This window comes from Caenorhabditis elegans, chromosome III (assembly GCF_000002985.6).
Source record: "Caenorhabditis elegans chromosome III".
Classification (NCBI taxonomy): domain Eukaryota; kingdom Metazoa; phylum Nematoda; class Chromadorea; order Rhabditida; family Rhabditidae; genus Caenorhabditis; species Caenorhabditis elegans.
The window spans coordinates 5,440,730-5,461,028 of record NC_003281.10 but is presented as its reverse complement, the minus strand read 5'-3'; the positions used below and the strand labels follow the sequence as shown (position 1 = coordinate 5,461,028).

General features: G+C 37.5%; 6 protein-coding genes across 9 annotated transcripts; 3 read left to right on the top strand and 3 right to left on the bottom strand.

The window, feature by feature from the left end:
- Positions 1-1,615: 1,615 nt before the first annotated feature.
- Positions 1,616-7,439, bottom strand: F48E8.4 (MRH domain-containing protein). The gene is made up of 14 exons (NM_001379711.4): positions 7,130-7,439; positions 6,710-6,863; positions 6,485-6,657; positions 5,642-6,044; positions 5,353-5,442; positions 5,197-5,303; positions 5,062-5,147; positions 4,058-4,318; positions 3,738-4,011; positions 3,171-3,343; positions 2,962-3,061; positions 2,364-2,649; positions 2,077-2,199; positions 1,616-1,871 (listed from the first exon to the last, which is right to left on the bottom strand). Exons 1-14 carry the CDS (start codon positions 7,421-7,423, stop codon positions 1,678-1,680), a joined length of 2,718 nt encoding a protein of 905 aa, NP_001367874.1. The 5' UTR covers positions 7,424-7,439; the 3' UTR covers positions 1,616-1,677.
- Positions 7,440-7,891: 452 nt separating this feature from the next.
- On the bottom strand, positions 7,892-10,299 carry paa-1 (putative serine/threonine-protein phosphatase PP2A regulatory subunit). The gene is made up of 6 exons (NM_065761.5): positions 9,780-10,299; positions 8,869-9,728; positions 8,604-8,821; positions 8,471-8,550; positions 8,335-8,426; positions 7,892-8,280 (listed from the first exon to the last, which is right to left on the bottom strand). The coding sequence occupies exons 1-6, from the start codon at positions 10,286-10,288 to the stop codon at positions 8,267-8,269; spliced, it is 1,773 nt and encodes a 590-aa protein (NP_498162.2). The 5' UTR covers positions 10,289-10,299; the 3' UTR covers positions 7,892-8,266.
- Positions 10,300-11,216: 917 nt separating this feature from the next.
- F48E8.8 (Hsp20/alpha crystallin family protein) lies at positions 11,217-12,237 on the top strand (the record flags this gene model as incomplete). 3 transcript variants are annotated; one of them, NM_001312943.1, is made up of 5 exons in its annotated part: positions 11,217-11,297; positions 11,393-11,509; positions 11,555-11,675; positions 11,831-12,016; positions 12,064-12,191. In NM_001312943.1, the coding sequence occupies 5 exons, from the start codon at positions 11,217-11,219 to the stop codon at positions 12,189-12,191; spliced, it is 633 nt and encodes a 210-aa protein (NP_001299872.1). The 3 variants fall into 3 exon arrangements, with proteins under 3 accessions (NP_001299872.1, NP_001033364.1, NP_001364839.1); NM_001038275.2 differs by lacking the exon at positions 11,217-11,297 and having other exon boundaries at positions 11,402-11,509; positions 12,064-12,237; NM_001377563.1 differs by lacking the exons at positions 11,217-11,297; positions 11,393-11,509; positions 11,555-11,675; positions 11,831-12,016 and having other exon boundaries at positions 12,108-12,191.
- Positions 12,238-12,633: 396 nt separating this feature from the next.
- On the top strand, positions 12,634-14,518 carry skpt-1 (F-box domain-containing protein). 2 transcript variants are annotated; one of them, NM_171121.5, is made up of 7 exons: positions 12,634-12,864; positions 12,917-12,989; positions 13,037-13,361; positions 13,405-13,691; positions 13,801-13,934; positions 13,985-14,147; positions 14,198-14,518. In NM_171121.5, exons 1-7 carry the CDS (start codon positions 12,786-12,788, stop codon positions 14,391-14,393), a joined length of 1,257 nt encoding a protein of 418 aa, NP_741136.1. In that variant the 5' UTR covers positions 12,634-12,785; the 3' UTR covers positions 14,394-14,518. The 2 variants fall into 2 exon arrangements, with proteins under 2 accessions (NP_741136.1, NP_741137.1); NM_171865.7 differs by having other exon boundaries at positions 12,750-12,864; positions 12,908-12,989; positions 14,198-14,516.
- Positions 14,519-14,522: 4 nt separating this feature from the next.
- disl-2 (DIS3-like exonuclease 2) lies at positions 14,523-17,862 on the bottom strand (the record flags this gene model as incomplete). The annotated part of the gene is made up of 6 exons (NM_065759.7): positions 14,523-14,990; positions 15,041-15,229; positions 15,275-15,754; positions 15,941-17,149; positions 17,402-17,711; positions 17,759-17,862. The coding sequence occupies 6 exons, from the start codon at positions 17,860-17,862 to the stop codon at positions 14,736-14,738; spliced, it is 2,547 nt and encodes an 848-aa protein (NP_498160.2). The 3' UTR covers positions 14,523-14,735.
- A 405-nt stretch (positions 17,863-18,267) lies between these two features.
- T24G10.2 (DM2 domain-containing protein) lies at positions 18,268-20,263 on the top strand. The gene is made up of 4 exons (NM_065758.7): positions 18,268-18,344; positions 18,389-18,472; positions 18,523-19,281; positions 19,725-20,263. Exons 1-4 carry the CDS (start codon positions 18,300-18,302, stop codon positions 19,878-19,880), a joined length of 1,044 nt encoding a protein of 347 aa, NP_498159.2. The 5' UTR covers positions 18,268-18,299; the 3' UTR covers positions 19,881-20,263.
- The last annotated feature ends 36 nt before the right edge of the window (positions 20,264-20,299 follow it).

Here is a 20,299-nt window from a genome sequence, read left to right as displayed (position 1 = left end):
ATAACTCAAAACTGGGTTGAGATAGCAAAACATAGTTTCTTGTGAAAATGTTCGCTGTACTAACTTACTTTCAGATAAGTATTGGAAATATACCTGAACCGTTTGTAAAAAAGATAAACCATTTTTTCATGAAAAACCATATTTAAAAAATCCACAAAATGATACGGCCACCCTTGGTTTTCGTTTTCTTTTTTCGTTTTCTTTGCAATTTTTTTTGCTAAACGTTAAGTTTCATGTTCGTTTGTGTTTTTACAGTTATGGGTCGTGGAATAACTTCAACTGACTGCGAAAAAGGACAAATTGTGCCAAATTATCTCAAGGCTTCTCGAATCGTCAGATTTTTCGTGATTTGGAAACTTTCGAGAGATATGATCACTCGATATGCTTCCAATCCTGCCGCTTATTGCACAAAAAAGTCTTCTGGTCGCACACCTTTTCTTTCTGTCAGACCCAAAAAAAAAACCGTTCGTCGAGCATCCAATTGAACAGTGACTTGCTCGAAAAGTAGGAGCGAGATGAACCTGGCAGTGTCTGTTGAGGCCGTACGACATGTCCTTTTGAAGTCTCAGTTTAACAAAAGACGAAAATTAAGAAAGGCTCCATTCATTACCAAAAAACCGCCAAAACCGTATTCAGTTTGCTAAAATCAGTCAGGGAACTAACTGAAGACAAGTGAGGATTACGGTATAATCATTCAAGCCCAGTTTTTGGTTTCAGTTCATCTTCAGTGACGAGAAAAAGTTTAACTGTAATGAACCAGATTACTACCGTGATTAGTGGCACGATTTGAGAAAAGAAAAGATGAACTGAAACCAAAAACTGGGCTTGAATGATTATACCGTAATCCTCACTTGTCTTCAGTTAGTTCCCTGACTGATTTTAGCAAACTGAATACGGTTTTGGCGGTTTTTTGGTAATGAATGGAGCCTTTCTTAATTTTCGTCTTTTGTTAAACTGAGACTTCAAAAGAACATGTCGTACGGCCTCAACAGACACTGCCAGGTTCATCTCGCTCCTACTTTTCGAGCAAGTCACTGTTCAATTGGATGCTCGACGAACGGTTTTTTTTTTGGGTCTGACAGAAAGAAAAGGTGTGCGACCAGAAGACTTTTTTGTGCAATAAGCGGCAGGATTGGAAGCATATCGAGTGATCATATCTCTCGAAAGTTTCAAATCACGAAAAATCTGACGATTCGAGAAGCCTTGAGATAATTTGGCACAATTTGTCCTTTTTCGTAGTCAGTTGAAGTTATTCCACGACCCATAGCTGTAAAAACACAAACGAACATGAAACTTAACGTTTAGCAAAAAAAATTGCAAAGAAAACGAAAAAAGAAAACGAAAACCAAGGGTGGCCGTATCATTTTGTGGATTTTTTATATGGTTTTTCATGAAAAAATGGTTTATATTTTTTACAAACGGTTCAGGTATATTTCCAATACTTAACTGAAAGTTAGCCAGTACAGCGAACATTTTCACAAGAAACTATGTTTTGCTATCTCAACCCAGTTTTGAGTTATACCAAAATTTGGGGGTGGCCGTATCATTATGTGGAGCACTGTACATTTAGCAAAAAAACATTAGCAACGTAGCCGCGGAAGAGAAAGCTCGGCCATGCCGCAAATACAATTCATAAATTTGGCGGGACTAGAAGAACACCGTGTTAGACAACCCAAATTAATCCCGATTTTCTTCGTCGTCATCCAAATTTTCAGAAGAATCGTCGAATATTTTTGTAGAATACGCTTTTTCGACGTCCTTGAATCGTTTTGTTGCATCAACCACATCCAACAAATTTCTTGTAACTGAATCAAGTTCATCACTTTTAATTTCATTTCCGTCTCCGTCGAACATTTTGATTTGTACTTCCGCTAAAAGAAGAAATTGAATTTTTCAATATGAATACATTTTGGATTATTTTAGAAGCCAATATTTTGAAAATTTGATTTTTTAATCGTTTTTTTTTCAATTAAAAAATGGAACAATTTGAATTGAATAGGTTTTGGGAATGAAATCAATTTTTATTCGAAAAGTATATTTTATATATTTTGAAATAAAATCAAAAACTAAAATTACCTTTCTTACTGAGTCCGGCTTTATCAAGCATATCGAGTACTTGATTCATGTCTTCCATATCGAAAAATTCTACTTTTTCCTCCACTCCTGCAGCATTTTTCAGCGATTCCAGTAGTTCAGATGCTGAAAAAAAGCAAGTTTAAATGCTTTAAAAATTTATTTTACCCTTCATAACATTAATTATAGAATTTAAACTTTGGAGAAATAGCTATTTTTAAATTTACTATAATTTTTCAATTAAACAAATTGAAGACTTATGGTATTTTTGATTTATTTTCTTCACTCACAATCTAAATCACTTTCAGACATCATTTTGAGTAACCGTTCATCGAAAGATGCCTGTTTAGTTGTAGTTGATGTGGCAGAACCAACAGAAACAAAAGCATCTTTATCATCTTTCATTGAAAGAAGATCTTTCATTAATCCTTGCATTGATTGTGCCTGTCGTCGCATTTTATAGTCTTTTGTCCAATATTCGGTACGGTATTTCTCAACTTTACTATTCCATATTCTTTCTTTTACTTCCAGTATCAATTGAGGTCCGAGATCTTTGTGAAGATTGATGAAGGCGTTCTGGAAAAAATAGGAAATTAAAGACTTTTCTAAAATAAAGATTTTTTTTAAATTCTGGATTTTCGTTCATTTTTCAATATTTTTCAAAGTGATTTTGAAAAGAACCATATATTTTATATTTTGAAAAAAATAAGCTAAAAAATACAGAACTCAATGAATCAGAAAAAAATAATTCCATTCAACGTTTCGAAAATTTTTGTTAATTAAAAAAAAAAATTTCGTGAATGTTGGAATTTTCTTCCATTTCTCAATGTGTTTCAGATGTGATTTAAAAAAAATTTTTTTTTTTCGAAATTTGAAAAATTTTAAAACCTCATTTGCATCAGTTGTTGCATGAGGAGGCATTGGCCATACGATGAAGTCTTCCACAAATCGCTCAGCGATTGGTTTGTCGTTTCTCCACTTGGTAAAGCTGAAAATCACAATTTTTAACGTATATTTCTCAAGTATATCTCTTAAATTCATTCAAAAACATTATTTATATATTCAAAAAAAATTTCACAGAAAAAAAATGGTCTTACTCCTGAATTTTCACCACGAAAACTTCAGTCATCAATCTAGCAAATCGGCTCATATCTCGAGCAAGATTCATGTGAAATATAAAATCTTCTGTTGTATCACTTGGCTCCAAGTGCTCTTCTGATGGTGGATGGACGTGGAAATAGTTCGGCCGCCGACATTGGAACCATTGAATCTGAAAATGGAAAATTATTACTCAATTTCTATGTTAGGATGAATTTTACAGACGAATTAAAACGTTCTAACCCATCTTGAAAATTTTCGCAATTTTTATACGGAAATCACAAAATTACATCGACCAGCTTCTAGGTTCTAGCTAGAAATTTGAAACTGGCAGAAATAATTTTTCTAGATCTTTACATGATTTTTTCGATAACTTTAAAATTTCCAGACTACTAATCATGTCTGCGTCTGCGTTTATAAATATTTTTGTAGGCCACAAAAAGTATTCTGAGCAATTTTTAAAAATTTCTAGGCCTGCAACATTTTTTTAATTCTAGGCTATCTAAAATTATAATCTTTCGAATATTTATTTTATTTTATTTCTAGATCACCATAAGGGCACTTACACTCAGAAGCTTGTAGATCGGCGTCAAAAGTTGTTGAAACTCGGCTTCAATCTCGTACAAATCCCGTTGTGCAGACACCGAAACAGTAAATTTCAAGTTTTTGCCATTTTTCGTCTTCAATTGTTCAGGAGAAGCATTTCCAATATCAACCATATCATAAATTGCCTTGTAATTCGGTGATGAGCTATCCAGAAGCTCACTTTCCAAACCATTTGTGCTCAATTCAATGATATCCTCCCAAACCTCATCGAGCAGAATTACCAGGGAGTTTCGTCTGTAAATCAGCATTTTTTTGCCTTTCTTTTGGGAACAAAACCCACGCCAAATTGCCCATAGGAAACCAGCTTTTATATTTTGGCTTCAGAATTTTGTGGAGCATTCCCTCAATGACATCTTGAGCTCGAAGCCCACTGCCAGCCACCAAATCACGTTCCTCATGATAGAATTCGTAGAGATCATATAGCCATTTGTATGGTTGATCACGTACACCAATAAAAACCATTTCATCGTAAATATCCATCGCAGGAATTACCAAATTAGATTGCAGGTCGATTTCGCCGGTTTTTAAGAAGTGTGTCAAGCTGAAAATTTGAAAAAAATCAGCTACCGTATATCTTCTATTAATATGGCCTCCCTATTAGACTTGCACTCCCTATTAGTATTGCCCCTCGGAGACCTTCCGAAAATTAGTATGGCACTCCCTATTAGTCTTGCACTCCCTAATAGTCTTGCGTTTACTCTTTTTTATTGCAGGCCCGTCTCGTTAATTTCAGGATTTCAACAAAAAAAATTGCCTATTTTGCTACAGTTTTTCACAACATTTCTACAAGATTGAAGTTTTTGAACTTATATGTTACTTATATGTTATTAAAATCAAATTTTCTGAATTTTTACATAAAGATTCGAGCTTTTTCAGGAAAAAACTAGTAAGCTCAAAGTCAGAAAAATGTTCTGAAAATTAGTATTGCACTCCCTAATAGTCTTGCACTCCCTAATAGTATTGCAAGCGGGAAGACCATCGAAAAATAGTATTGCAGCCATATTAATAGAAGAAATACGGTATTTCAAATATGGCCGAGTTTTTTCTTTTCGCGGCCACGTAGCTTGAGATGGAGAAGAAACTAGGCCAAGAATTTTACTTTACCAATGAAATTCAGTTTAAAAAAAATTTTAACTAGAAAAATGAATTAATAATACTGAATACATTTTTCAATTTGAAACAATTTTTTTTCATTAAAAAACAAATGCTCGTAAATCGACACGTGGAGTTAAAAAATTCTTCCAGGCCTAGTTTTAAAAAAATCTCTTCCACTGAAAACCGTACCCTTCCACAAGTTCATCATTATCCCCAAATCTGTACTGAGTTCCCTTCAAATTCTTCTGAACCTCGGAGAGATATCCATTTTGAACCTACAATAGAATTTAGAAATTTACTTGAAAATTCACAACATTTCCCAACCGCAGTGGCCATAATATCCTTTGGGAATTGATTTCTCGGCCATGATGGATCATGGAAATAGTACCATAGATGACCGCGATTCTCGTCGTTTACAGTGTCGTAATCAGCTGAAAAATATGTTACTAATTTTTTAATTTTGAAAACTGGGGGAGTTACAGTAGAAAATGTAGTCACTGATATCTGCCGTGCTGAATAATTTCCACATATAATCTCGCTTCTTTTGTGTGATTGGTTTTCCTTCGAGTTCTGTTAAAATTCAAAAAAATTAATTATTTTCACTGTATTTTTACTAATTTCTTTCTTAAAAAGTGAGAAAATTATTACATATTTTTTGAAAAAAAACTGAATTTCCATTCATTGGATATTATTTGACAAGATTTTAAATTTAACTTTTCCTCTGGAAGCTAACAATTTTCGCGGCCACTTTTTTTTCTTAAACTCTAACCTAATCCTGCAACCAGAAGGTTAAAATGAGCTGCGTGATAATCCATTTCCGCGTTAATCCGTTTCACCACGTCAGGAATATGAAGATTTCTCTGTGATTTGGTCATTGCATTGAATCTCTCAGCAGCTCGTTGGAATTTTCGCTTTTTCACTGTCAATACTCTTTGTGATTCTTCTGCCTTTTGTTTCTCCTCAAGCTGTCGTTCTAACAATTGTCGAACATCTTCTTTTCTCAAAAATGGTTGACATCCAATTTTCTTGGTATTTGACTGGCTTGCGGGCAAGAATTCCGGATATCTGCAGAGGGTTCCAACTTTTACAATCATCAAGTACTGACATGGTTTCACTTCGACAACTGAAGAGATGTATACCTCGTTGGTACTCAGTTGGGCGTCACATTCGTACTGAAAAACTGGAAAGTATTAGCTGTTTAGGAGAAATTTGTGGTTTTTGAATAGGGACCAAGGTTTGAAAGGTTGTTTGGTAGTTTTTTCCCTGTTTTTGAAGTTTAAAATTGATTTTTTTTTGAAGTACAATTTTATAAATAATAATTTTATTTTCCTGTTACTTTAAAAACACTTTATTCGCCAATTTAGCCTAGATTTTAACTTTTATTTTTGGAATTTCAGTACGTTATGCTTTTTAAAAATTGTCTAAAAAACTATGGAACACATCAGTGAACTTTCCAAAAAAAATGAAGATTTTTAGCCATGTTGATATTTCTCTCAAAAATTAAATTAGTATTTTAAAGTAAAAAATGTTGTATACATTTTTTCAAAAATCGTTTTAAAGTAACAATCCCGTAGTTAGAGCGGTAAAATGTCTTTTTTTTTTAATATAATACCCGAACAGAAGTCATCCGTGGCTCCCTGTATTCCTCCAAATCACAGAAAGTCCCACTCGTGTACGTTTCCTCGACGAAAAGCAATCGATCATCCGTTGATTCTTGATAGGATGGCATTTTGAGACTTCCATCGAACAATCCGAGTATATTCTTTACATATCCCTCCTGACCAGCTGCAATATATATGTATATTGATTGGTTTATTTTCCTATTATTGACACTCACGTTCTCCGTGCACTTGCTCAATTGTCTGTCCACGGCACAGAATATAAGACCACCAGTGATTACCACGTAGTTTCACACATTTGTCCACGTAAAAGCTTGCGGCGAGCGCGTCTCCATAGATTTTCGGATTCTTGCTGCTTTTTGGTTTGTCTTTCTGAAACCAGACAATATTTGAGACCGTTTATGCGTTTTTAATGTCTGAATACTGAAATAAAACTCTTATTAGCGTATTTTCACTGATTGTTTATAAATTATGGTGAAAATTTAAAAAATTAAGCGAAAAACTCGAAAACGTGACTTTCGAACTAATATTATCGCTGTAATGAAACAAAGAACACCTAAAGTCAACTGTAAACAACACGCTACAAATTTTTGCCGATTTTTACAACAAAGCACAATATTTAATCTAAAAATGTGTACCTTAACATCTTCCACATCTGGCAAAGAACATGCAAACTTCTGCCCTCCTTTACTCGTCACAAACATCAAATTCTGCTCGGTCGAGTCATCGGGAATCCGATTAACAATTCGCTTTTCGAGATCATCAATATTGCTGGCTGTAACTTTTCGAATATCCAATTCCGGGGCGAACCAAAGAAAATTCTCGCCAATATTCGCGTCATAAGAGACCCGTCGGTACTCTGCAAGGTCAAATACGCCTGCCGTGGCGGTCGTGGACGGCAGCAGGAATAGTTGGAGGAAATAAATTATCATCGTCTTGGCATAGCACCTGCAAAGAGAAACTACGTAAACAATTCTCCGATTGAATTGAAAAATTGAAAAGTAAATGCGAACAGTTTTTTAATTGGAAAAAATAATTTTGGCAACGAAAACTTCTAGCCACGTGGCAAAATCTGAGCACTGGAAGTTTCTGAGACAATCAATCGGGAAACTGCGCGTTTAATATAAATTTATGCCCGCTCTTTGCCAGCTGGATTTGCCAAACGGCCAAAAAGATGGTTTCAAAGTTCCAAATGGCAAAAGTAAATTTTTTATTTGAATGAGACGTTTCACAACGCTTGCAACTTGAGCAATATTTAATCCACGTTGCAAAAGCACCGAGATTCTCTGCTCAAAAGCTTCTGCGACGTGGCATACGCCGGATAACACCATTATTCCAAATATTTTCAGAGATTTCAACCACACTGATCTAACCTAACCTGAGACCTTTTTTCTCATAATAGACGATGACCTTTTATTCTGCAAAAAAAATAAATGAATGAATGGGTCGCAATGGAAAAAGTGGTGATTGTGTGTGGTGGAAAAAGAACAGAAAGAAGTAGGATGGTGAAATATACGGGATAGAAGTGGGAGGAAAATGAAAATAATCATAAAGAGAGGTCGCATAATTTAACGATTATAATTTGTATTGTTTTGTTGTGGGAGGGACGGTGGTTAGAACTATTACAATACAGAGTTTTGTCTCGAGGGCTAAACATTTACAAATGAATGAGGAGAGATAGAGATTATTCGCGTGCTCGGGAACAAAAATGGAAAAATAAGACGATTGAGAAGTGGAAGATGTAGAGATTCCAATTTGACTAGCGATATGTTCGATTACAAGCCGAGTGCTGAAAATGTTCAATTTCAAATTCACTCTAAATTTTAAGACAACTGAAACTTACAGTTCTTGGCTTCCTCTGAAAAGTATCGAACGTCAAAGTCTGAATCTTTTCCGAGCTTCTCGAGCAGTGGCTTCACCTCGGACGTCAATGTACTGAAAATAGAAAATTGGGATAGTGAAAAAGATTTTCCTGTCACCTTGGGGTCAAGTTCTTTCCAATTCGCTTCAAACTCTTTGCGGCGTTGAATCTGACATTCGGCACGTCATCCTCGACAAGCTGAAATTAGAAAAATTACGATTTCTTTAAATAAAAAAGTAAAATTTCCCTACATCTTTCACAATTGGCATAATCTCCTTCAGAATCTGCTCCTGAGTCATCGCCTCACTGAGTGTATTCAAACAGAACAAGCATGTCATTCTCTGCAGGTAGTTGGTGTCCTTCTGAAGTTTCTGCATTTTTGGTACAATATTCGTGCTAGCCCATTGTCCTCCAAACTTCTGTGTCAGTTCCTTCATGATGAGGGTCGATGCCTCGCGGATTGAGAACACTGGAAAAAATTAAATTAAAAACATTTTTAAGAAAAAATCAAGTTACCATGGTCGGTAAGCCAGTTCAAACAAAGCGGAAGCAACTTCTCATCGAAGAATTCTTGTCCCAACTGGGAAGCAAGAAGTGGCATGAATTGAACAATTGCGAGTCGAACTCTCCATTTTCCATCCTCGGCCAATCCAACGATGGCTGGCAAGAGGGATGTGGACAATTGAGCTGCTCCGATCACTTCATTGACCTTATCAAGACTGGAAATAATATTGAGGCGAACTTCTGGGGTTTGATCGTTAAGCAACTGCATGTAGATTGGGAGAAGCTCAGAGACAGTTTGTTCCTTGCCAATCAGTGGAGCAAGTCCCATGATGACACCGGCGAGTTCCGACTTGACGAGCTGATTCCCATCAGTAACCAATTCCTTGGCAACGTTGAGCAGTGAGTTGCAGATAATGTTCTGACGCTTGTCCTCTGGCAAGTTGAGAGCGAATTCCTGAAGTCTCTGAGTGGCAGCACATCTAACCTCACCCTCTGGATCCTTGAGAAGGTTCGTGTACATGTTAACGAGATGTGTGGTATCCATATCCTCACCGAGGACATTCTGAATCTCGATAAGCTTCTCGGCAACCATATAACGAACTCTCCACGACTTGTCATCGAACAATTCAATGAGAATTGGCTCGATGAGTTTCTTCTTGTTAGCCTTATCGAGGAGAGTTCCGAAAGCGATGGCTGACTCGACAGTGAGCAAACGAACAGAATCTTGCTCATCAACATGAAGATCAGTGAGACTGGAGTGGAGACCCTCGATGACGGCAGTCTTCTCAAACACCTTTGCGAACTCTCCGAGCTTTGCAGCAGCAGCACGGCGAACCATTGGGGTGTCATCACGGCACAGGGTTCGGAACATGCTGAAAATAATTAATTTAGATTGCTTTAGTTATTCTTTTCTTAATTCTCACCTCTTCAATTCCGACTTGATAGCTGGACTGACACGTGGATAAACAACAGAGAAAAGCCCACAAGCCGAGGTACGGGATGTGAACCAGTCTCCAGTGGCCAAACGTCTGAGCATCGGCACGAAATGCTCCTCCAATGAGGCCGAGCTGTGCTTGTCGGCGATTTTGCGGAGACTCTCAACGGCTTTGTCACGGACCACGGTCTCCTCGACTGTGGCCAAGTTCTCAAGTGGAAGGAGAAGACAATGAACATGATCTGGACCACCGACCAATGGAGTGAAATTTCCGAGTTGCTCGGCGAGCACAAGCAGAACCTCATCTTCGTCGTAAATCGTGTCGGTCAAAAATTGGATGAGCTCGTTGCGTGTGCGCTCCACACCCAACGCCAAAGCGATTGTGGAGAGTTTGCGAATGCTGTTCAGTCGCAACGTGACATCTTCGTTGCGCAGCTCGTCAATGAGCACGGCAATCGGGTAGAGCGCGTCGTCAGTGGCTTCTTCGACAACCGACATGATGAAGAGTGCTGAAATTTGTTTTATGAAAATTAATCTCGCGGCTATTCAAAGGAGAAAGAACGGGAAGAGAAACGGATTATCATCGGGCATGAGGAGAACAAGAGAGAGAGAGGAGACGCAGTGAAGATAACACAGCAATGTGTTGAAATATTGATTACCGGGTGGTTTTTGGAGAAATAAATTGGAGAGAAAATAGAAAAATTGAGTATTTTGAAAGAACTTGCAGAATCTACGAATAGTCATCTTTGAATATCTGATATTAAGAAAATTAAATTCAAATTTAAGAATGTTCAGTGCTAGAAAACATATTTTTGTTGAAACATTATTATTTCTGTACGAAAATATAGAAAATCAATGAAATGGAATTGTTCAAAGAAGAAGAGTGTGATTTTTAAAGAAACTATTGGAATTTTCGAGAAATCAGTGAAAAACTCTACCACGTGGACAATATTTTCACTGATCTTTCGAAAATCAACTCTGAAACTCGTGAAATTTCGATATTAAGAAATCGCTATAGTGAACCTGACGAACATGCAAAAAAAGAGCGGCGAAAGGAGAAGAAGAGAAACAGCTGCGACAGTGATACGCAGAGAAGCAGAGAACGGCCATCTCTCTCTCACTGCAATAGCACAATCCATCGCGCCTGCGGTCGTAGAGCTCTCATCGATTTGTCGTCGGTTTCGGTGTACTGGACGTGGCGACGACAGAGGGAACAGCGCCGGAAAATGACTGAAAATGTCCTTAAAATAGAATATTTTCAGTGTAGAAGGGAGGATGAAAACACAGGCATCACGTGATTAGTGAACAGCCAGTTTTTTTCTGATATTTAAACAATAAAAAGGCTGAAAATTAATTTGATTCGAATTTTCAGGCAAAACGCGTGGGCATGCTGTTAGAAGAACATCATTAAACATTTAAAATCATCATGGTTTCCTGGTTTTCAAAAATTTCAAACAGGCGAACAAAAGAGAAAAGGACGTCAAAAGCTTTAATAAAATATGCAAAAGTGAGTGCACAATCGAGCTTTTGGTTCTCATTTTTCGCAAAAGCGTGGTGCTCTAGTACGTATTCTTCTCATTAGCTCAGTTTATATATTTACAGAACAGTACAATGGGAGACGGTGCGAATGTGTTCAACACATTCAGCTTCAACAAATGGGCAGACGGCAAGCGTGAAGAGGAGATAGATAAGGAAAGTAGACGGCGACGAGCCGAGCAGGTTTGTGGTGGCTCTCCAAGGTGTATACTAGTGGCTTAATGACAGATTAAACGACTGAAGGAAAGGCTTCGAAAGGAGAGAGCACTGCGTGAGGCTCAAGGTGATGGAGATCTTGATTTGGATGCATTGATTGAGGCGTTACAAAGAGGAGAAGTTATCAATATACGTATGTCAAAATTATTTATTTTACTATTTAAAAACAGTGATAGAATCTTAATCACATCAGGTTTCTAATTGTTACTAATTATGTTAACTGTTCTTACAACCAAGATTTATAACATGAATAGAGAAGGATATTTGATAATTTGGATCCTATTTCAGCTCAACAAACCGATGTAATTGTAACCGAACCTATCGAGGAAACTTCTAAAAGAAAACGAGGGGTGCCAGATAATTTGTCAGATGATTATATCTTTAATGAAATAAATCTCTACGCAAATCGCTCGATCGGCTTGAACAATATTGCAGAGCCGGTGGACATAGCGCCTGTTCCACTACAAAAATTAGGTGAGGAAATTCAAGAAAAACCAATTTAAAATCTACTGTAAATTCAGATCCACTCTCCTTCCGTTATAATCGAAGAAATCAGAATAACGAAATGATCGCCAATGAGGAGCAAATTGTTCAACACCGGCCGAATAACTTCAAGTTTAATAGAATGATACAGGATATTCAAAAATGATTTTTTTTTTCGAAATGATTAATAAATTCTTATACTCTCTCCAAATGATCACAGCAACTAGGCAGAAAAAATGAAGGATGACTCAAACGTTTTAAATTTCGAAACTATTGGAACTAAATGTGTATTTCGGAATAATTAATAAAATGGATTTTAAAAAACTTGTCAACCTCTCACTTCCGAATACAACCAATCTTCGATGAATGAGACAAAAAAGTTGTTTTCAAGAAATAGTTTCAGATTCGACCCTTACTTTGCTTAAAGGTTATTTGGACTTATTTAAAAAGTTATATTACTTTTATTTAATCGTATTTTGATTTAAAAATGTGCGCTTTTGGTGGGAGAAACAAATAAAAATAGCGAAATATTGCAAAAAATAAAAAAATAAGGATAAAAATTGGCGAAAAATGTTCGAAAATTCAGATTTGCGGTGGAGCGCGTTTGCATTGCAAAAACTCGCGCCAACCTAAAAAAGATTACCGCGCCCGCGAGTTCATATTTATTCAAATCAGCCCTGTTTTGAATTTATTTCAAGCAGAAAGTGCTTTTTCCCTTATTTACCACCTAAATACTACACCTCATATCTACTCAAACAAAATGTCTCGTGTCATAGGAAGACTTCCATCAACTCTAGAAGATAACGGACCCTCTGAAAATGAGCATTGCGTGGAGACAGGTAATTGTGTGTCAAAATTCAAATATGATTGACTTTTTCAAAGTATTCTCAGATGAGACCATCTCCATCTTTCCATGCTACAACCTCTATCCAAAGAAAAGCCTCAGGCTTTCAGTTTCCGGAAAGTAAGCTGCAATTATCTCTTAATTTTCTTAATTTTACGACATTTCAGCTCCGAAAAGCTAAAGTCGATAAATCTGAATTGCAAAAATCTCGTAGAAGATGAAATCGCTCCGATCAAGCGAAAAGACGCACGCAGTATTCAGAATCCGTTCAAAAAGTACAGTATTCCCGATGAGATCACTGAACAAATCTTTTCCAATTTGAAAAAGAAGGATCTTCTCTCGGCGATGCTCGTCTGTCATCGTTTTTACGGAATCGGACACAAATCGAGAAATTGGATTATCACCGACGCCCAGGATCGTCCTATTTCCGAAATTTCACTGATTGCGTTGTCACAACGAAAAATCAAAGTTCTTCGTCTGGCAGGAGCTAAAGTGAGAATTTTATTTTATTTCCTATAAAACTAACTGTTTCCAGGCCGATCGAATCCTTCGTGCCGATGAACGGCTCGTCGAAGTTGCACTGCTGAGCACCTCCCGCTTGGAGCTTCTCGATCTCTCTCGCACTAATCTCACTGCCCGCCAAATGCAGATTATGTTGAAACCATGCCAGAAGCTCAAATGCTTGTCAATTGAAGGAAATCAATTGGATGACCACGTGGCAATATGCATTGCAGAGAATCGCGGGCTCCGCGAGCTCGACATCTCGATGACCAACGGAATCACGGCAAATGGAGCCAGTTTGATCTTCAGAAATTGCAAAGAGTGAGGGATTTTTTAAAACTTTCCTGAAAGTGTTCTTGCCACGTGTATCTTTAAATAATTTCTGTAACATATTTCTTGTTCCCGTGCACCTTCGTAATATTTTTTTCAGCCTGCAACAACTGAATCTGGCGTGGTGTGGATTAACACAGCCAATTGTGACCGTAATCATTCATTCCATTGGCGAGAAGCTCAAAAAGTTGAATCTCTCGGGAACAGTTCGAAACTTCGGCATCAACAATAAACGTGAGCGGCTCTGTTGTCAGAATCTTCTAATTTTCTGTAAAAAATTCCAGATATTGAGATTCTCGCCGCAAAATCCAACTACGTCACCGACCTCGACTTGTCGGATAACGTCGAGATTAGTGATCCAGGCCTCGCAGTGATTCTGAACAAATTCCCGAGACTTACGACAATTTCTCTCAATCGATGCTACGGATTGGACCCTAATATGGTTGTGTGAGTTTATTTGAAAATTAGTTTAATTTATTTAAACAAAACATTTCCAGACACTTCAACAGTAAGCCTTCGCTCGTTTATCTCAACGTTCATGGCTGCGTCTCTGACACGAACATGGAGCTTTTCCTCGAAATGTGCTCCAATCTGAAGGTCAACCGTCAGTACTTCAACTTCACCGCCAAACCGGTCAGCTACCAATGCGAGTCGAATATGATCTGGGGACAGACAATGATGGATATCGAATAGATAACAATACATATTATTTTAACTGCACTTCTCAATTGTCCTATATTTCTCTAGTTTCTAATTTTCTTAACGAGTTACGTGACAGTTAACACCCAAAACTTGTCAAATAAAAGTTTCGCTAGTAATATTGAATAATGCATTTTCATTCGACACCAAAAGTAACCGGGACGAGGAATGGACACGCGTTTTAAAAAATACAACGGGAAAATGGAATTTAAAGAAAAAAAGGATAAAGGAGAAAAAAAAGGATAGAAAAAGGGAAAAAAAGGATAGAAAAAGGGGAAAAAAGGATTGAAAAAGGAAAAAAAGCTTTTGCTGGAGGAGATCACTGAATCCGAATGACTACTGAAGAATTGTTGAGCCCGTTTCTTTCATGTCCTTGAGAGTCGACTTGAGAATATTACGTTGCTCGAGACTCGGACGAACAATTGTCGCGCTGACTTCAATGCTTTTGTACGGCACGAGAATCACGTAAACCACGTTGCACATTTGAATTGAGCTCGAAAACTCTTCACGGTTTCCGGATTCCGCATTCGGATCTGCTGGCCAGTAAATGGTAAGCTTCTCGGTCGATTTGTTGAAGTCTCGCTTCATTTTCTGAAATTATTCGGATTTTTTTTTCGTCATTGTTTGAAATCTATACTCACATCCACATAAACTCTCTTCACAACTCCATACTCAACGATGAGGACGTCGAATGAGAGATCCATTACACCAAGAACAACAGCTTGGCACTTCATCGGACCGGTTTGATGGATGAAAACTCCAAAATAGAGCATCGCAGACTCATCCGAAGCTTCCTTCGATGCGAGCTTTGTGTCATTGCAGCGGGTGCACTGAAAATTTAAATGCAAAAATTTCTTGAGTGTTTGAAAACTTACAATCTCCTGTATCTCTTCAGGAACTCTTTCAGATCTTTCATTATAACCAAGAGCAGCAGCAAGTTGTCGATGAACAATCACATCTGGATACCGACGAATTGGCGATGTGAAATGTGTATAATGATCCACGTTGAGAGCAAAATGATGATAAAATGAAAGAGGCATCTCGAAAGTGCAAAAATATTTCGCCTGTTGCATTGGCTTAATTGTCAATGAGGAAATTACTTGTCGAATGCACATATCCAAACGGGATTTTCCTTGATACTTGCGAAGTGACGTGGAAAGTAATCCAGACGTTCTTCCGTCCAATGGAAATCCAATTCTTGCACATTGCTCAGCCACGTCCTTTATCATTTTCTCTTTTGGTGGCGGGTGATTACGAAGAAGGGCGTGTTCTGGGAAATTTTCAGCGATCTTTTTAGCCACTTCCATATTGGCGAGCAGCATGAACTCTTCTACGAGTTTATTCGAATCTTTGATCTGAAATTTTAACATTTGTATTTTATAAAATTGGCAATTCTTTTTAAATTTCCGATTTTTGAAAATCTAAATTTATGGATTACTTTTTTGTTGCTAGAACCGAAAAAATGTGACCAAAAAATTGCTGTTTGAAAACAAAAATTAATATAAAAACACATTTTCTTTAACAAAAAACTGTTTATTAACCTCGTATATAGAAACTCCTTGTGGCTTCTTATCCTCATCCAATGCAAATTTCAATCTGGGAAGCTCGATCCGCAATGCTCCACTATCTTCACGCTTTTGTCGAAGAACTTGCGCGATTCTGTGCAACATCAGAGTCTTTTCCTTGATCTCAAAAGGCGTATTTCCATCTGAAATATCGGGAAGCTCGTCGCATGTGAAGTCCTTCTCCGGGTTCTCGATGAAATCCTGTGCATGTTCGTAGGCAAGTTTAACACGGGATCTGATAACAGATCTTCCAAACCAAACATCATACAGCTCGGCTTCGTAGCTCATTTTGAATACAGTTGAGAAGGAGAGGCGATCGACTCCAGGGTTCAAAGAGCACAGCTGCTCACAGAGGATTCTTGGAAGCATTGGAATTACAGTTTGTGATAGATAAGTACTATTTCCACGTTCGGATGCCCATTTGTCAAGCTCTGTACCTTCTTTCAGGAAGAATGTAACATCAGCAATATGAACTCCAATCTCAAGGCCTGGAGTTCCTTTTCCGTCACAATCATCGATGTGTTTCGCGTGAAGAGCATCGTCGAGATCTCTAGCGGTTTTTGGATCGATTGTAAAAACGATGTCACTTCGGAAATCTCTTCGGTACTCGAACTCGGCATCAGGGACCTTCCAGTTTTCGGCTGTAGTGATTGGAAGTGATTCGAGGCATTCGTCGCTGAACTCTCTGTGATCGATTTGGTGCTCGTAGACGATTCTTTCAGTTTCTGTATCGATTTCTCCGGACATGCCAAGAAGCTTCACGAGTCTTCCATCGGCATAAACAGATTCAGCGCGCCAATCAGTGATCTTAGCTGTGTAAAGGAATCTCTCAAAGTCCTTTGGGCGTGAGAAGAACTCCTTATCCACATCGGATTTTGGAATGAGAATTCGAGGGACACGAGAATCTGTAGCAACGAACAACACGTTGGGATTCGCGCTGTTTGGCATTAGCTGGAGCTTGCCGGCGGCTACACGGAAATGTTTCTTCTCAAGGATATGAACAATGGCTCCGATGGTGATGAGACAAGAATCGGGAACTTCGTCACTTGTAACTCCATTGTCTTGAATTTCGTTGCGCAGACATCGTTTTTCTGTTTTATTTGGGCTATTGTTGTCCGTTTTGCCGCTATTTCGATCTCCTTTCTTGTGCTCCGCCCACCATTTCACATATTCCACATAGTTTACCTGGAAAAATAGTTTTTTCCTCGAAGAATTCAGATTTTGTGAACATAATTTGCATATAACTATTCGAAATTAGCAGGCTTTAATGGATTTTAGATGTTTTCTTTTTTCTCATTTTTAAATTCCTAGAATTAAAAATAAATTTATGTAATCTACAGGAAGAATATCCACAAAGCTCTAAAAGATTCGTGGAAAAATAGGTATTATTTGGATGAAATCAGTTCTAGTTGTTTTTTTCAAATGATTAAACCGTACAAGCCAATCCTCTTTTGGCTTGATCTTTACAGCCACCACATCTCCTTGCATCGCACGATTCCGATCTTGGCCCAAAACAAGAACATCTGGATGATTTGTGCCTTTTGGATGATCCAAAAAACATTCTTGATAGTTTTTTGGATTTATCCGCAAGACACCTTTGAACATTGAACCGTCTTCGATTCCGGCATCTGTTTCCTCCTTTGATATGTATTCGGTGAAGATTTTCCGCGGATTGAAGTTGTTTTGCAAATTATTTGCATTTTGCGGCTTCACATATGGTTTTGCTTTTGTTGGAGTGGTTTTGACTCTGAAAAACATAAGATTAGTAGAGAAATTTGTGAAATTATGACTTACGTAGCGGCAGCACCAAACTTTCCGCCTGTAGCTGTCTGAGTGAGGCCCTGCGGCTTCAACGAACCGGGCTCTGTCACAATAACGGGACTTTCAACTGCTGACATCTAGAATAAATGGTAATTTGGGGGAAATTATGAGAAGAAACGAGAGGAAAGAGGAAAGTGTAATTTCGCAACAAAAATTTACAAAAAGTACAATCAAAACAACATGGAAATATATGGAAAGGATACGGTATGCAAGTCCGCAAACACCGTGCACATAACAATTTTCACCGTAGTCGTCTCTTTTATTTTCTTGTCAACGCGGTTTCGGGAGGCGGGCCTTTTAAAATTTCACGAAGAATTCGAATTGTTTCCCGATTTTTTTAAAAGATTTTCAAGTTATAGTTGAATAAATACATGTTCAACTACCATCTGAACCTATTCATCATACAACATTACCCCATAAACCGTGTCCGCCAATTAAAATTCAATTAGACGATAAGTTATTGATTTTTTTGGTTTTTTCAGATCGCTGTCGGGTAAAATCAAGCCAGGTCAAAATGACAACTGAGGAGCCTATTTCTTCGTTCCCCATGGACAAGGAGGTAATCTATTGCACAATTTTAAAGAAAATCATGTAAATTTTCAGGCTGCTGAGGAGGAAATCGCATTGTTGGTTCGCAAGCCAGGTTTCGACGAATTAACTCCATCGGATATCGTAAGGCATATGAATGTGAGTTCAAAGCGTGGGAATCCGCAACTATTTATCAAAAAACTTTACAGAATCGTTTTAATATCAACTTTGACTCTTATAAATCGCAGCTTAAGAAGATGGTTATCGAAGAAATTAAGAAAAGAAATGATGAAAATGGCTCAGATAGTTCAGATGATGGTGGAACTGACAGTGATAGTGATCATGAAGAAGGGGAGGAAAAGAAGGAGAAAACAGAAAAAGTCAAGAAAGAAGAGCTGCCAGTAAAAGCTAAAAAAGAGGTGAAAGAGGATTCCGACTCGGATAGCGGTGTTGAAGATGCTGTTATGGACGGGAAGAAGAGAGGAAAGAAAACTACTACAAGGATTCCACCAGATATGGCATCAAGCATCAAATCTACAAGAAGAGCTGCTGCTTCGGACGCTCTGAAACAGATCAGAAATACCTCGGAAGGAGGTAGATTTGCGAATAATAAGAAGAAGAAGGTGAAGGATCCAAATGCAGATATGTCTGGAGTCTTTGGACCAATGACAAAGCTCTGTTATATCAGCACAGAGCTTCAACAAGTCACCAAAGATCAGTGGATGAAGCGTTGCGATGTGGTGAAGGCTCTCTGGGATTATATTAAGGAAAATAATCTGAAGGATCCAAAAAACGGACAATACATTATCTGTGATAGCACACTTGAGTCGATCTTCAAGAAGAATCGTCTGAAGGGATTCGGAATGGTAAAATTCTTGACAAGACACATCATTGGAACCAGTGATATGGCACCGGAAATGAGAGAAGAGGCTGAAGCCGAAATGGATAAGCGTAGAAAAGAGTGGAAGGTGAGGACAATATTTGAGCAAAAATCGCCTGAAAATTTGAATTTCTTCAGAGTAACAACGGAAAACCAATTTAAAATTTTGATTGCAGCTGATTTTTCTAAATTAGATGTGATATAATCTTCTAAAAAAGATTAAATTTTGTTTAAAAACTATAAAAAAATTAGAATTCGAGGTTTTTAGACGATAGTATCACAATTCGAAGACATTTCCTTTTCGTTAAAATAAATTCAGAAAAAACACAGCAGAATCTCCCTGATAAAATTGTATAAACTTATTGGAAAAAAATGCCGAAAATGACGGAAAATTCGATAAAATAACGTTTTCTAGATTTTTTAATTTTAAAATTACACATAAAAAGGAGAAAATTGGTATTTTTCCAAATTTTGATAATTTTTAAAAGATGTTTTATAAATATTCAATTCTAAAAAAATCAAAAATTTCAGGAAAGACAAGCAAAAAAGCGTGAAGCCGACCTGGACGCCAACGGAGTTGCAGATGATGAGCCAGAGCCCAAAAAACCAAAAAAGGAGGAGGTGGAAGATGATGAAGATGAGAAAAAGGCCGGTAGCAGCTCTTCAGATGATGAAGATAGCGATTAATTTATCGTTAATTTCCTCATTTTTGTTATAATTATCTCCTACACTCAGCTATACACACAAAATCTCCCCCATTCCACGTTTTTTCTCCGCATTTTTCGGCAATAAACTGCCGAAATTCCAGGGCCCAATTTCAAATTCAAATTTTAAATGCAAAAATGAATTTTCCCCTTTCCCCAAACTTCTTTCAATTTTCTCCCCTTCAAATGTGTACATTTCCTTGAACTTTTCCTCCACTGAGCTCTCTGTCATTATTGCTTTCTCATACTTTTTACTATTATATTTAATATATATTATACATATATCTCCTTCATTCCACCATCGCCCACCGCATATTGTTTTTCTGGGTGGGTTTTGAGAAGAGAAACATGGTAATAAAACATTTTTTATTCTCCAATTCCTCTCTCTTTTTTGCTCCAATT